Source organism: Hakea prostrata, chromosome 11, assembly GCF_041222555.1.
Source record: "Hakea prostrata isolate BN-2017 chromosome 11, UWA_Hpros_2, whole genome shotgun sequence".
In the NCBI taxonomy this organism is placed as follows: domain Eukaryota; kingdom Viridiplantae; phylum Streptophyta; class Magnoliopsida; order Proteales; family Proteaceae; genus Hakea; species Hakea prostrata.
In genome coordinates this window covers 6,119,638-6,132,210 of record NC_142610.1, presented here as the reverse complement: position 1 = coordinate 6,132,210, position 12,573 = coordinate 6,119,638, and the positions used below count along the sequence as shown (strand labels likewise).

General features: G+C 37.7%; 1 protein-coding gene across 1 annotated transcript in view; it reads right to left on the bottom strand.

Moving 5' to 3' along the window:
• Positions 1-12,573, bottom strand: part of RH1 (RNA helicase 1) — a 46,211-nt gene that overhangs the window by 9,205 nt on the left and 24,433 nt on the right. The window contains exons 7-8 of the mRNA XM_089140802.1: positions 7,097-7,284; positions 5,707-5,911 (exon numbers count right to left, since the gene is read on the bottom strand). Coding sequence (XP_088996928.1) covers positions 5,707-5,911; positions 7,097-7,284 — 393 coding nt within the window. The remainder of the gene's footprint in view (positions 1-5,706; positions 5,912-7,096; positions 7,285-12,573) is intronic.

Below are 12,573 nucleotides of genomic sequence, written 5' to 3'. Positions count from 1 at the left end.
GCAGTATATCGTATCTTGAGGTATTTAAGGCATCTCTAGGGAAAGATATTTTAATCTCTTCTCAAGGACATCTTAGAGTTGAAGCATACACTGATGTAGATTGGGTTGGATGTCCGGATGACAGGAGGTCTACCTTTGGCTATTGTACTTATGTGGGAGGAAACTTGGTGTATTGTAGGAGCAAAAAATAGGTTGTAGTGGCTCGATCAAGTGCTGAAGCAGAGTTTAAAGCCTTAGCTCAAGGTATTTGTGAAGTGTTATGGTTGAACGGTCTTCTTCAAGAACTTGGAACAGATCTAGAAGGATCTATAAGGTTGTATTCTGACAGCAAATCAGCCATCAGCATTGCCCATGATCCAATTCAGCATGATAGGACCAAACATGTGGAAATTGATAGGTATTTTATTAAAAAAAGGGTTGAGTCTGGTTTGGTTCAGATTCCTTTTGTTACCTCTGACAACCAGCCTGCTGAAATATTCACAAAAAGTTTGAGTGTCAAGTTATTTAGTAGTACTGTTAGCAAGTTGGGCATGATAGATATCTATGCACCAACTTAAGGGGAAGTGTTGAAAGTCACAAGTTGAGTTCAATAACAAGAGCAAATATCAAAATCTTCATCAATGATGTCCACAAGTAATAACAAATGCTGATAAAAACTAAGAGAACTTCACCAAGGAGATAATCAACAGCAACCTACATAAATAATCTTTATGATGATGAGCCATTCAACAATGAGTAGGCAATAATGAAGATGAACCACATCCACAAGTATAGTAGCAATAATAATTTCAAAGGCACAAGAGATAGGTAGTAAGCAAGATCTCCACAAGTAGATAAAAATGTAGCTTCAAAGTCATACAACTAGATGACACCACAAAAGTAGATAAAGAGTGTAGTTCCAATGTTTGTAGTCTCACATAAGCTCTTCACAAGAAGGCAAGTAATAGGTAGTAATTTTGCTCAACCAAAGGGAGAAAGAGACTCAAACAAAGGTCTATACAAGTCAAATATAACCATATAGATGGGTAAAAGGCCATATCGATTACTGCGGACCAAGTAGGCAAGTAGAAGGCAGTATGGGTTATTGTGGACCAAGTAGGTAGGTAAATAGCAATATAGGTTATTGCTGTCCAAATAGGTAGGTGTAGTCACCACAAATAATACTTTTCAGAAGGTCTTGAGTAGACAACAACCCAAAAAGTGCAAAACAGTAGTAACAAGTCAACAAAAGTGCAACAATCAATCAGTAACTATTTATCAGAAGAGTAAACAACAACAATTTTAGTTAATTATGATAAATAGGGCAGCAGTAGCATTGATATCCATTAGGGTATAAGAACGGCGTCTTATTCACCAAAAACTTGAATAGGGCAGCAGTAAAGTATTTCCTAGAACAGTGTCTTGGTAACCAGTAAAAAAGAACTGGACAAGCACCAGCAATGGAAACAGGGCAGCAGTAATTTAACGTTAGTCATTCTTTGATGCATCAAAAAAACAAACCAGGGCAGCAGGAAAACAAGGTCTATATACCAGAAGAAAAGAAAGCTAATAGTGATTCTGGTAAATAATATGGAAGCAAATTAATGCAACAAAGGCAGCTATAGTCGAGACTGAAATTAGACATTGCTGCTGCAATTGAGTACTCTGTTTTGGAGAGGCAGCTGTCAACTAATCAGGCCACCTAACCTAAATGCTCCAGAACCAGGATCAAGGATTCCATTGATTGTGTAAGAACAATCTTCAAAGAAACAACATCAGTTGCCGAGCAGCATGTAATCAGCAGGTACCTCGGACTGCTGAAAAAGAATAGGAGCAGCAGCCAGTGTAAATTGCAGACTGGATAAAATTTATAATTCATCAAAGGAGAGAAAGAGTGAGGACATCCCAGAGAAACACGACAAGCAACAGCAATCGCAGCAGATCACAAACTGAAGGAGATGAATCAATAGGGCAATAGCAATCACAGCAGATCTTGAATTGAAGGAGATGACTCGCGCTGAATCGGGGACAGTAGCAGATCTCAAACTGAAGCAGATAATGGCAAAAACAATGCCACGTCCTCTGAGTCTTCTGTAGCAGTAGTAAATTAGTAATCAAGTAGGGATTACTTCATATTTTCAAAGAAGTATCTCAATTACATGATTAAAGCAGCAATAGATTGCTGCACACCAGGTAGAAAGATTAAAAAACTACACAGGTAAGAATCATTCTCGTTTCCTCATGCTGGTTACAGAAGCCCTGATACCATGTTAGAATTCAGGACCCTATAACGACCCAAAGGACTGAGAAAGAGAAGGAATTGGAGAAGAAAGTTGGTTGCAAGCTTGAAGGCGGCCTTTGATTAAGTTATTTCCCTAATCGCAGATTATGTTTTTATATAGATTTAAATTCAATTCAATACCAATTCTGCCCCTGACTAGTTAACGGCAGAAGTAAAGGGCATAAGCAAAATAACATATGGATTAAACCTAAGAAAACTAAACATGACACTCGGACAGGATTGCCCCTAGTGTTGCTTCTAGAAGCTGAACATTATGGATTAGCAAAACTGACAGCCCATCTATGAGACAGTTTAACTATTGCATTGCAAACCGTTCTAATTTAGTTAATGTCCTAATGAATGTGCTTTCTTCTGATTCATCTTCTGGATGAATTTACAATGGTAAGAGGTGGATTCCTCCAATTGATACTTTGATGTTTTCTACATGCCAGATGTCTACATTGCCCCATCCCCCATCAGTCCGATACTGCAAGACCTTGTTGTCAATCGGTAAATGGACCATGGCACATAATTTTCTGGCCTCTAATTGTGGGTGCTGAATTTCCCGGCGAGTCACATTGAGGTGAGCCAGGTTCTGGGCTGAAATAGGGACTAGGGTAGCTTCCCCATACCCTACAGCCTAGTACCAGTAGGGGTATTTTGGTATTTTTGCTATTATTAGGGTGAGTTCACCTAGGGTTTAGCTGGGTCCAGTATATATTTTTGGGACCCTAGATCTACTTGTATTTTTGAGTCATTATCTGTTAGGTTACTGAAGAGTCATCATTAGGCTAGGTTCCTAAGATGGAAGCGAGTGCTCTAGTTTTTGTTCTACTTCTTGCAAGTATTCCACATCTACTCTTAGATTTCAATTCAGACTCTTCTAAAGTGAGATGTGGAAGAATCCTTGTGATGAGGCTGCAGTCCAAGTAGGAATTTTAGTTTGATTTGGTTTCTAAATTAGAGTCCTACTTTGAGTTCCTTCTAAAGGCTATAAATAAGCCTCACTATAATGTAATCTTCAGTTTATGATTAAGAAAAATACAGCTGAGAGTTGAAGCAGCAAAGCCAAGAGTCGTGGGCTCCTTTGGAGGGAGCCTGCGGCAACTTCAGAAAGAGAATTTCTGCAGAATTTGAAGACCTTGCATCCTCACAACCTTCAAGTACAAGAGCCCCCAAAACCCTAGCATACCCATCCCTTTCCTTCTTCCATCCGCAGGCCCTACTGCATCCTCCTAACGCTGTTTCTACCACCAAAGCCCCCTCCCCCCATCACAATTTCCCCACTTTCCTCCCCAAACCCTGTGGCATCACCCTAGAGCCTCCCCCAGCCCTAAACCGATGCCCCCTACCTTCCCCAACCCTAGACTATTAATCCAGCCCCCTCTTCTTCTTTCAAAGTTTGCGGCACTTCTGGAAATTCCAGAATTCTAAAAACCAGAAAGCCTAACCTAAACTCTAGACTTCCCCTACCCAAGACCTATTCCTATTAGGAATTAGAATCCCCTCCCCATACCCTACCTTCAATCCTAGGTTACAGCCCCTCCATGTCCCCCCCAAAACCCTAGAAAATTCTGAAAAGTCATTTTCTTCTTAGAGAACCTAAAACCCAAAAAGAAAAGCCCTAAATCTCCTCAACTGCTTATCTAAACTTAATCCCTTTTGGGATTAGCATCCCTATCACCTGTGGGCATTCAACCTAACCCTAAACCTAAATCCCACCCTAGAGACCCTAGATTCTCAAAAATCCTAAGTTCCAAAAGCCTAGCCTTTGAATTCCAGTCTGAAAATAAAATTAAAGCAATGAACAACGTTGTAATTCCAAAACCCTAACCTCCAAGACCTACAAACCTAACCTAACCCTTTCCCAGCCCTAGAACCCCTCAACCAGCCTATTTCCTTCAATTGTAGGGTGTTCCAAACCCTAATTGACTGCTGCTTCGCTGGAAGAGGATCCTGAGGGTGGACCTAGACCTAGGGCTTACATTAATCACTTAAACCCTAGATCATGATTCACATCACAAAGGGAGCCTACTTTAGAATATAGAGAGCCTTCCGAAGCTGGCACAAAAAAGTCCTAGGGAGCAGAGCAAAGACCTTTCTGATGTAAATTGTAACTGTAACTTGGCCAAATCCAAGGGTACCAGAACAGAAATAGAAAAGAGAGATGATGTAGGAGAGGAAAGGGGACTGTCTAGAGAAAATCAATTGATTTGAAAGTCCCCCAACCACACCTTCATTCATTAGAACCAGAATACAAACAAGGGACTCGAACCCTACTAGGAATCCAAACTTAGAAACACAGTAAAGAGATTAGACTAAGACAAGGAATAGGCAAAATCATAGAGTAACTAAGGCTGACTTTAATTTTAATAGAGAAGTGGACTGGATTCTCAGTTAGAACAACGAATATCCTAATCGAACCCTAGTAATCCTATGTGCTTCATACATCATACAGTTACAAAGACATGTATCCTAGAAGTTTAACTAGGATAAGAATTGGGACGCTAACTGGAGGAGCATCTGGTTCTTAACCTCCTATCATTCTTACCTACCATATACTGACTCTTCAAAAATAATAAAATATATCCACCATTGAAAATTTTCATGACATGTTAATTCGATAACTCTAAATTCCCAGGTTCGGTTTTTTCAATTTAATCCCATTGCTGGATTTCAACTGCTCTGGCTTTTTAAATCTGTTGGTTAAATTCTTATTCCCCCTGTTTCTAACAGTTCCTTTAGATTCATTCTGATGAAAAAGTGAAAAACAGCATCACAAGAATCAATGAAGAAAACTATATTTCTGGACGTCAAGTTGTCAGATAAATCACAAGGAAAGATTGACCAGGGTTTTTTGAGATTTGGGTCAGAAACCTGTTTTCTGGCAAACATCTCCTGTTTGACCCTAAATCTAAGTGTCTGCTTCTGTTACTCTCTTTCTTAAATCTGAAAAATGTATTTCTATTCTGGCATTAAAAGTAACAGTTCTGTTCATATCAGTGTTTTCATATCACACCCTAGTTCTTCTGCATCCACTCTTAGCATAGTCATTTACCTTAATTTTAGATTCCTAAGTTTTTTATATGATATAACTTCCAAAAATAAGTTTCAACCAACCAATAATGGAAGCAACTATTTGGCAAGTCAGGAGTACCAACATCATTACAGGACCTGGTAGGGAAGTTACGCATACAGTCTCAGCATGGCACACTTGAATTCAGCCCATTCATGCCTATTTAGAAGGGTGGCTTATTTTTATTAAATGTTCTAAACGAACCACAATGCAGTTGGTAGGCTTTCATAAAAATATGGGTGGTCAAAAACTTAGAAACCAAATTGCTAGTCTAACTTCATAGGCATGTGCATGATCAGAATAGTAGATTTTTAACAACTTTTAGCACCTATGTATGAAGCATAACTTGGGTAAGATTAAAATGACATACCTCGCCTCTAAGCAGTAATGTGAAGCAACGTCCAGTCTGACCAGCTCTTGCAGTCCTTCCAGCCCTATGAATGTATGTCTTAATATACATGGGCATGTCATAATTAATGACACTTCTCACCCCTTCAACATCCATCCCACGAGTCATTGCATCTGAAGAAATAAGTACCTGTATTTCTCCTTCCCTGAATGCCCTCAACGTCTTGCTGCGATAAAAACTCACCATTTAGTAATTTTAATCCAGTCAAAATGATTGAGTAAATTAATCCTATATTTTATGCAACAAGTATATAATTTTCATTGAGTCGAAAGCCATTGCAGTTTATTGACCATTGAGATGGACCATTTTTAAACGATCTTTAGAGTTAACTCCCAATTTGGCAGCCATATACTAAGATGACTACTTTTTAATGTTATTTAGAATGACATCCTAAAGGGGAAAACTGGACAACCATATATAGAATATAGTAGTGTTTTTATATATTTTTTCTTAAATCCATGAATTATTCCAGTGTAACCAATTTTGAACTGCCTAAATACTATGGAACAAAATTCTCTCGAAACTCATGGAATAAATTTCGAGCAAAATGGTTGAAATTTCGACCGAAATCATTGCATTTTGGAAATCGAAACAAAACATCAAGATTTCGTCGAAATCATAGGTTTTGACTGAAATTTCATAGATTTCGACTTAAATTTTGCAGGTTTCGACTGAAATTTCACAAGTTTCAACACTCCAACTTATTTTTCCTTGGTTTTTGTTGATTTCTATCCCATTTTCACCTAATTTCCATAACTCATTTGCCTTCAAACTCCTCTTTTGCTCATTTTTTGCCTCCAAACACCTCTTAAGCCACAATAGCTATAAATGAAAATCTGGCCTCAATAGAATAGCATGAGCCATAACCAACAGTTCCAAACTTCCCTTCTTTTTTTAATTTTCTTTTTTTTTTGGTCCACGCCTTTGATCTTGTATTGCCTTGAAATTAATATATGTTTAGCCTAGGACTATGATCTATGATGGTATGTTGTTAAACTTTTTTTTTTTTTCATTGCTACTATTTTTTCTGATTTTAAAAACTATATTTTTTAAATTATGTATTTTGAAAAAATGCATATGTATACATGATATATGGGCTTCAACTTAATATATGTTAGACACCATCACTTGATCTGGTTGGTCATTGTATTTTGTTGACTTCTTGTGTATGTAACAATTCTATCAAATTCATGTATGTTGATGATTCCATGCCTATATGCTACATAGGTCTGCACAGGTTGATTAGGTTCAGAGCAGCCCAGCTGTAGACCCCTATAGCATGCCCTAAAAAGTAATTGACTTCAGTATTAGCAGCCCACAATACAGATTTCTGGCTTTTAGATCTACTAACCTTCGTAAAGACTGACGCTGAAGACCAGAATACTCCTTGATCTTAAATTGCAAGCCATCAAATAAATTCAATAAGGTGCTCAGTCTATGAGTTGACTCCACAGATTTTGTGAAAACAATACACTTCTCGCCTTTCAATTCTTGAAGAAGGGCAAACAAATATAGGGGTTTGAGCTTTGATGAACAAATCTGTACAAATGAAGAATAAACAGGACACTGTTATAATATAGGAACATAAAAATCCTTTCTATATGAAAGAGAGGAATGAAACATTACATTTATTTTATTCACATAACCAATATTACAATGTTGAGAAAGGGTAAGCCATAGAAGTAAGCTTATTGCTCTTCCAATCTATTGTCCGAGCCACAAATGAAATCTGAGATGACTTACAGGCTATGGCTTATTCACAGTTCCTTGATGGATAAATCCAGATTCCCCAAGTTTAATGCATTTAGTCATTCCAATGACTTGTTACCCCAGGCTTATGTTCTTTGCAACAGCAGCAACACCATGATAACCTAATCCCAACAAAGTGGGTCTGGCTCCATGGATCCTTCTTCTCCATTCAGTTCTATTTGGAGTCATAAATAATTCAGGCCCTAACCTATGCATGTCTTTCCTCACCACCTCTCCTATGGTAAGTTTTAGGCCTGCCTTAGCACATTTAATCCAAATCAAACCACTTCTTACAGCAGCATCGCATGGCCTCCGCTTTACATAGTTATGCCACCTCAAATGACTTTTTCATTGCTTAATGTCTATAAAAGCTGATTCCATATCAGCTCTAAGATGGTCATTCCTTACTTTAACATTCCTAGCTTTGCCACACATCGACCTCAACTTACTTATCCTACTACACCTAATTCATCCTTTTGACATTCACATACTGCCCAGCAGTCTGTACTATACATCATAGCCAGTTGTATGGCAGTCCAATAAAACTTTCCTCTAAGCATTAAAGGAACCACCAATCATACAACATTTTGACAAGACATCCATTTCATCCATCTTACTTTAATTCTATCCGAAAACTCATCCTCTATATCACTTCTTTTTGTTTATGATTGAACCTAGATAGTTCAAATTGTCACTGAGGAATGTCTCTCACATTAATGTTCATCAGATCAATAATCATTGCAGTATAACTAAAGCACTGCACCATCCACACTATCTTTGTTATAATTATCTAACAATCTTTTGATTCCAAGGTTAATCTTCACAACTCCAACTTCTTGTTATTCCATTCTTTTGTCTTGTCCAAAAATATATATCATCAACGAAAGCATTACCAAAAACCTCATACTAAGTGTCTTCAATTTAATCATTTATGGAACCCACTACCTTGACAAACCCCCCCCCCCCCAAAAAAAAAATTCTAATTTTTTTTATTATTTTTTTTATATATAAATTACTTACATCATACATGTCTTTAACTATGTCCAAGTATGGACATTAAACTCTTCTCAAGAATATATGCCAGATTAATTTGAGGGATTTAATCATATCCTTTATTTAGGTCAATAAAAACCCTAAGGAGATACTTCTAAATTTTTGTATGAACCTCCTCTAAGTAAAGATAATAGCTTCCATCATGGATCTCCCTATCATAAAACAAGGTTCCCGAAAATAGCAGTTTCTTCCCCCCCCCCCCAAGTGGGCTTCAATAAGACAATAACCCTCTCCCATAACTTCAGAGTTTGGGTCATTAATTTTCCTCTACTTCAACTTTGAATGCAACCATTATTCTTGTAAAATGGGACCTTCTGCTGCACTCATCTGGCATTTTCCTTCTAATATCTCCTTTGCAAGGTATGTAATTATAAACAACTGAGATGGGAAAAGTCTTTGATGTAACCAGCATTGCAACTATAGGGTCCCTCAAAATTTAAGCCCAAAACAGGCCCCTGTTGGCCACCCAAGGGGTAGCAGAACCCCATGAAGGGTAATTTGGTAATTTCCCCCACCTCCTTTGGGGCTCCAAAATGCTCTAGAAAAATACAGAATAATTTTAGAAGCAAGGATCTACTCTTTGTTTTTCAGTTGGTCAGTTGGTTAGAATCCTTATCTGAGTAGGAATCCTAGTTGGAATCCAATTCTTAAGTAGGATTCCTTCTTAAAGTTGATATCATATTTTGCAAGTTGTATTTCTTTAGGAACACTTACTTAAGAGTCATTTTCCTAGTTTAAAAGTTAAGTGATTAAGTCTAATTGTACAAGGGAATTCTAATCCAAATAGGCTCCCTTGGTTGCGTCCAAGTAGATTTCGTTTGTTGAGTCCGAGCTAGTTTCCTTCAATGTAACAAGGCTATAAATAACCCCACCCCACACACACACACACACACCATGTAACAAAGTAGATATGATGAATTTTATAACAAGAATTGATGGAAGACTTGGAATTGAGGACGAGAGCCCACGATCTGGGTTTTGGAGTTCTCAAACAAATTCTGCAATTTTTTTATTTTGTCCACCTTCTTCAAAGCTTGCGCAGCCTTGGAGTCCCTCAATTTCAGAAGGTTGTTCAAGGTTCTTCAACCACAAACAAGTAACCACCATCCTCCTTCATCCCCTACCCAATTACCCTTCCCCAACCCTTACGCAAACTACTCCACCCCTCCTTCATCCCTGTGGCACAACAGCACCCCTCCCCTCCATAAACCCCTAGAATTCCCTACCCTATTTCCTTCCCACTCTACTAATAGGATCACACCCCTCCCCTAGTCTCATCCATAATTCCGTCTTTATCAATGGGCTTTCATTCCATTAGTTTCAGAATTTCTGCAATTCACTACCTCTAGAAACCCTAAAACCTAACTTCATCTAAAACTGTCATACCTCTCTAACCACTCAACCAACCCATTAACCCCCTTGGGATTACCTTCTCCTACACCTCCTCTACCTCCCCATCCAAACCCTAGTTCTAGCCAACACCTCAAGAGTCCTAATCCAACTAAGAGACATATTTTCTACACCCTAGACTGACAGGATTAATTCTGAATTTACAGAACAACAAAAACAGAACTACCCCATACTTAATCCTAGACCCTCCCCTAAATAGCTCCAAGGTTGAGAAGTCAAACTAATCCTAGGCATAGGGTTTTTAGTGCATTTTGGTGCAAGTTAGCTGCTATGCATTGAGTTCCAAACCTAGAAATGCAGGGTTTAAGTCCTCGAGAGCCTGCTAGTTCTTAATAAAAGATCCTATATCTAGCCCATTATTCCTGGGATACATCACTCTTCCCCTCAGAATACACAAAAAGTTCTACAAACATATATCAGACTTGTCAACCAGACTATCCATGACATTGAGAAATCATTGATAAAACAATTAATACCTCCATGGGACAAGGAAGGCTTAAAATTCCCTGCATCCAAACCACTAAAACACCTTAAATTAGAAACAAAATGGAAAGCTCAATGTTTTAATCTCTGAGCTCCACTCTGATAGTAGGAGGAAAAATTTTCTACTAAAAGAAACATCCTACCAAGAACTCCTAAATCAAAACCAAGAAAACCAGCTGACCTCCTATGGTTCCTAAATATTTTGTCCACTGTGACCTATTAGGAAAAGTGCAAGACTTAGAATTAAGACAAGGATTAAATAATAAAACTAACTACAATTAAGTTGATTGAGACTAAAAGTAGATGTTCTCAAGTGTTTCATGTTAGAGATAATGAGAGATACATTGATGTAACACAATAGGGGGAGTCCCCCTAGCATGGTTTCCATATTGGTTTAAGTTTTGGTTATTAGTGTCCCAATCTAAGTGAGTTTTCTACTCAGCTTTAGGCCTCACTAGGTAAGAGTTGAAGAGTTACATTTGAGTTATATTTCTTTTTGTAATTTTATTTCAGTTTATTATAAATAATGAAATATGTGCTTGCTGGTACAATAGAACATACAGATTCTATTGCCAGCCCTGTTCTCCAATTATTTTGTCTTCTTTTTCCCTCAATCTCTCTTTCTTCTTCTCTCTACCTAGTACTTGTTACAAATCTAAGGATGGTTTACTAGGTATCAGAGCCATAACCAGTTGTCAGTTTGAGAGTAGTTTTCTCCTTTCCGATTTAGACTAAATATGAAGATTATACATGGTGATGCCTTATTATTAATTTATTGCGTAATCATTTTCCAGCGGAGGTTACAGAACCACTAGCGTCACATATTGCTACTGCTGTATATTGAATATGACCTTGGTTCTCAATCTTATTTTAAGAGGATCCTTTGCATCTTCTCAACTTGCTGTTGAACCCACCAGATGATGTGATAGCCATTAGTTGATCTGGTTCAGTGGTTTGATTTCTAAAGTTCTTTGATAATGGTTGCTGATGTTGCATCTATTTTGCAGCCGTAGTTTAGTTAAGCTGCTTTGTTGTTGGACAGTTCAGACCTGAAGAATGATCCAAAATTCTCCTTACTGTTGTGAGGATTGAAGCTGATCTGCTGCACCTTTTTCTCTTGATTTTTTGGTTCGCTAGAAGTTGTGATTGTACAGTTCATTTCTGTTGAAGGACCCGCTTTTTCTTTGATCGATGCTTGAAGACCCTAGTTGCTGGATTTCTACCATCGATTGAGCCTTGGGTAGAAGATGGTTGTTTCCAGATTCATAGATTAAAGATGGATTTTATCTTCTCATTTAATAAAAAGTGAAGTTGTAGATTTTATTTTATCCTCCTGGATAAATTCACGATGGAGATCCTTATTTCTTCAAGTTTTCCACTCTGGTTCACAATAGAGATGGAAGCACTTACTATTTCTGTTTCTAATTTCCCATTCTCCAATTTCAAGCTTCCTTTTTTTTCCTTCCTCCCCCCCCCCCCATTCCTAACTTTTTCCGATTTATAGTTTCTTTTTTCTCGATTCGTGACTTCCATTTTTTCTTCGGTTCCTAGATATGCTCTATTAGGTGTTTCCTCACTGATTTGGTTGGACATCTAATTAGGATTTGTTCCATTTTAATTTATTTCACATTCAGCTTTATTTTATCCTTTTTATCCATTATTTTGTCTTATTTTCATTTTTTATTCCCCAAATTTAAGTCATTCATGGTTATTTAGTTAGGTTTCCTTTTTACTAAGTTTACCATTTGCCTTTCATTTGTGTTTCTTTTTTTAGTTCTCCTAATTATATTCATGCCATTATCTAAACTTGATGGACATCACATCCTTTTGGGATTTTAGTCGCTGTGTGAGGATGATCAAAGACACATTGGGGGTTTATTTATGGCATCTTTTGTCATGAAATTTATTGAGGTATTCCTCATTTGAGGTGATTATTAGTTGCTTTTGATCATATGTAATGATACACATGAGGGGGAGATTGAACATGTCTACTATAAGAAACTTTTCTTAGATTTTATGGACTAAAGAATGAGTCTGATTGTTGGGGTGCCTTCCCTGGCATAGGCTTTTGTGTAGCCACTGAAGGTACACTTTTATGGAATTTTTGTGCAGCCATGGGAGTTGCAATTCATG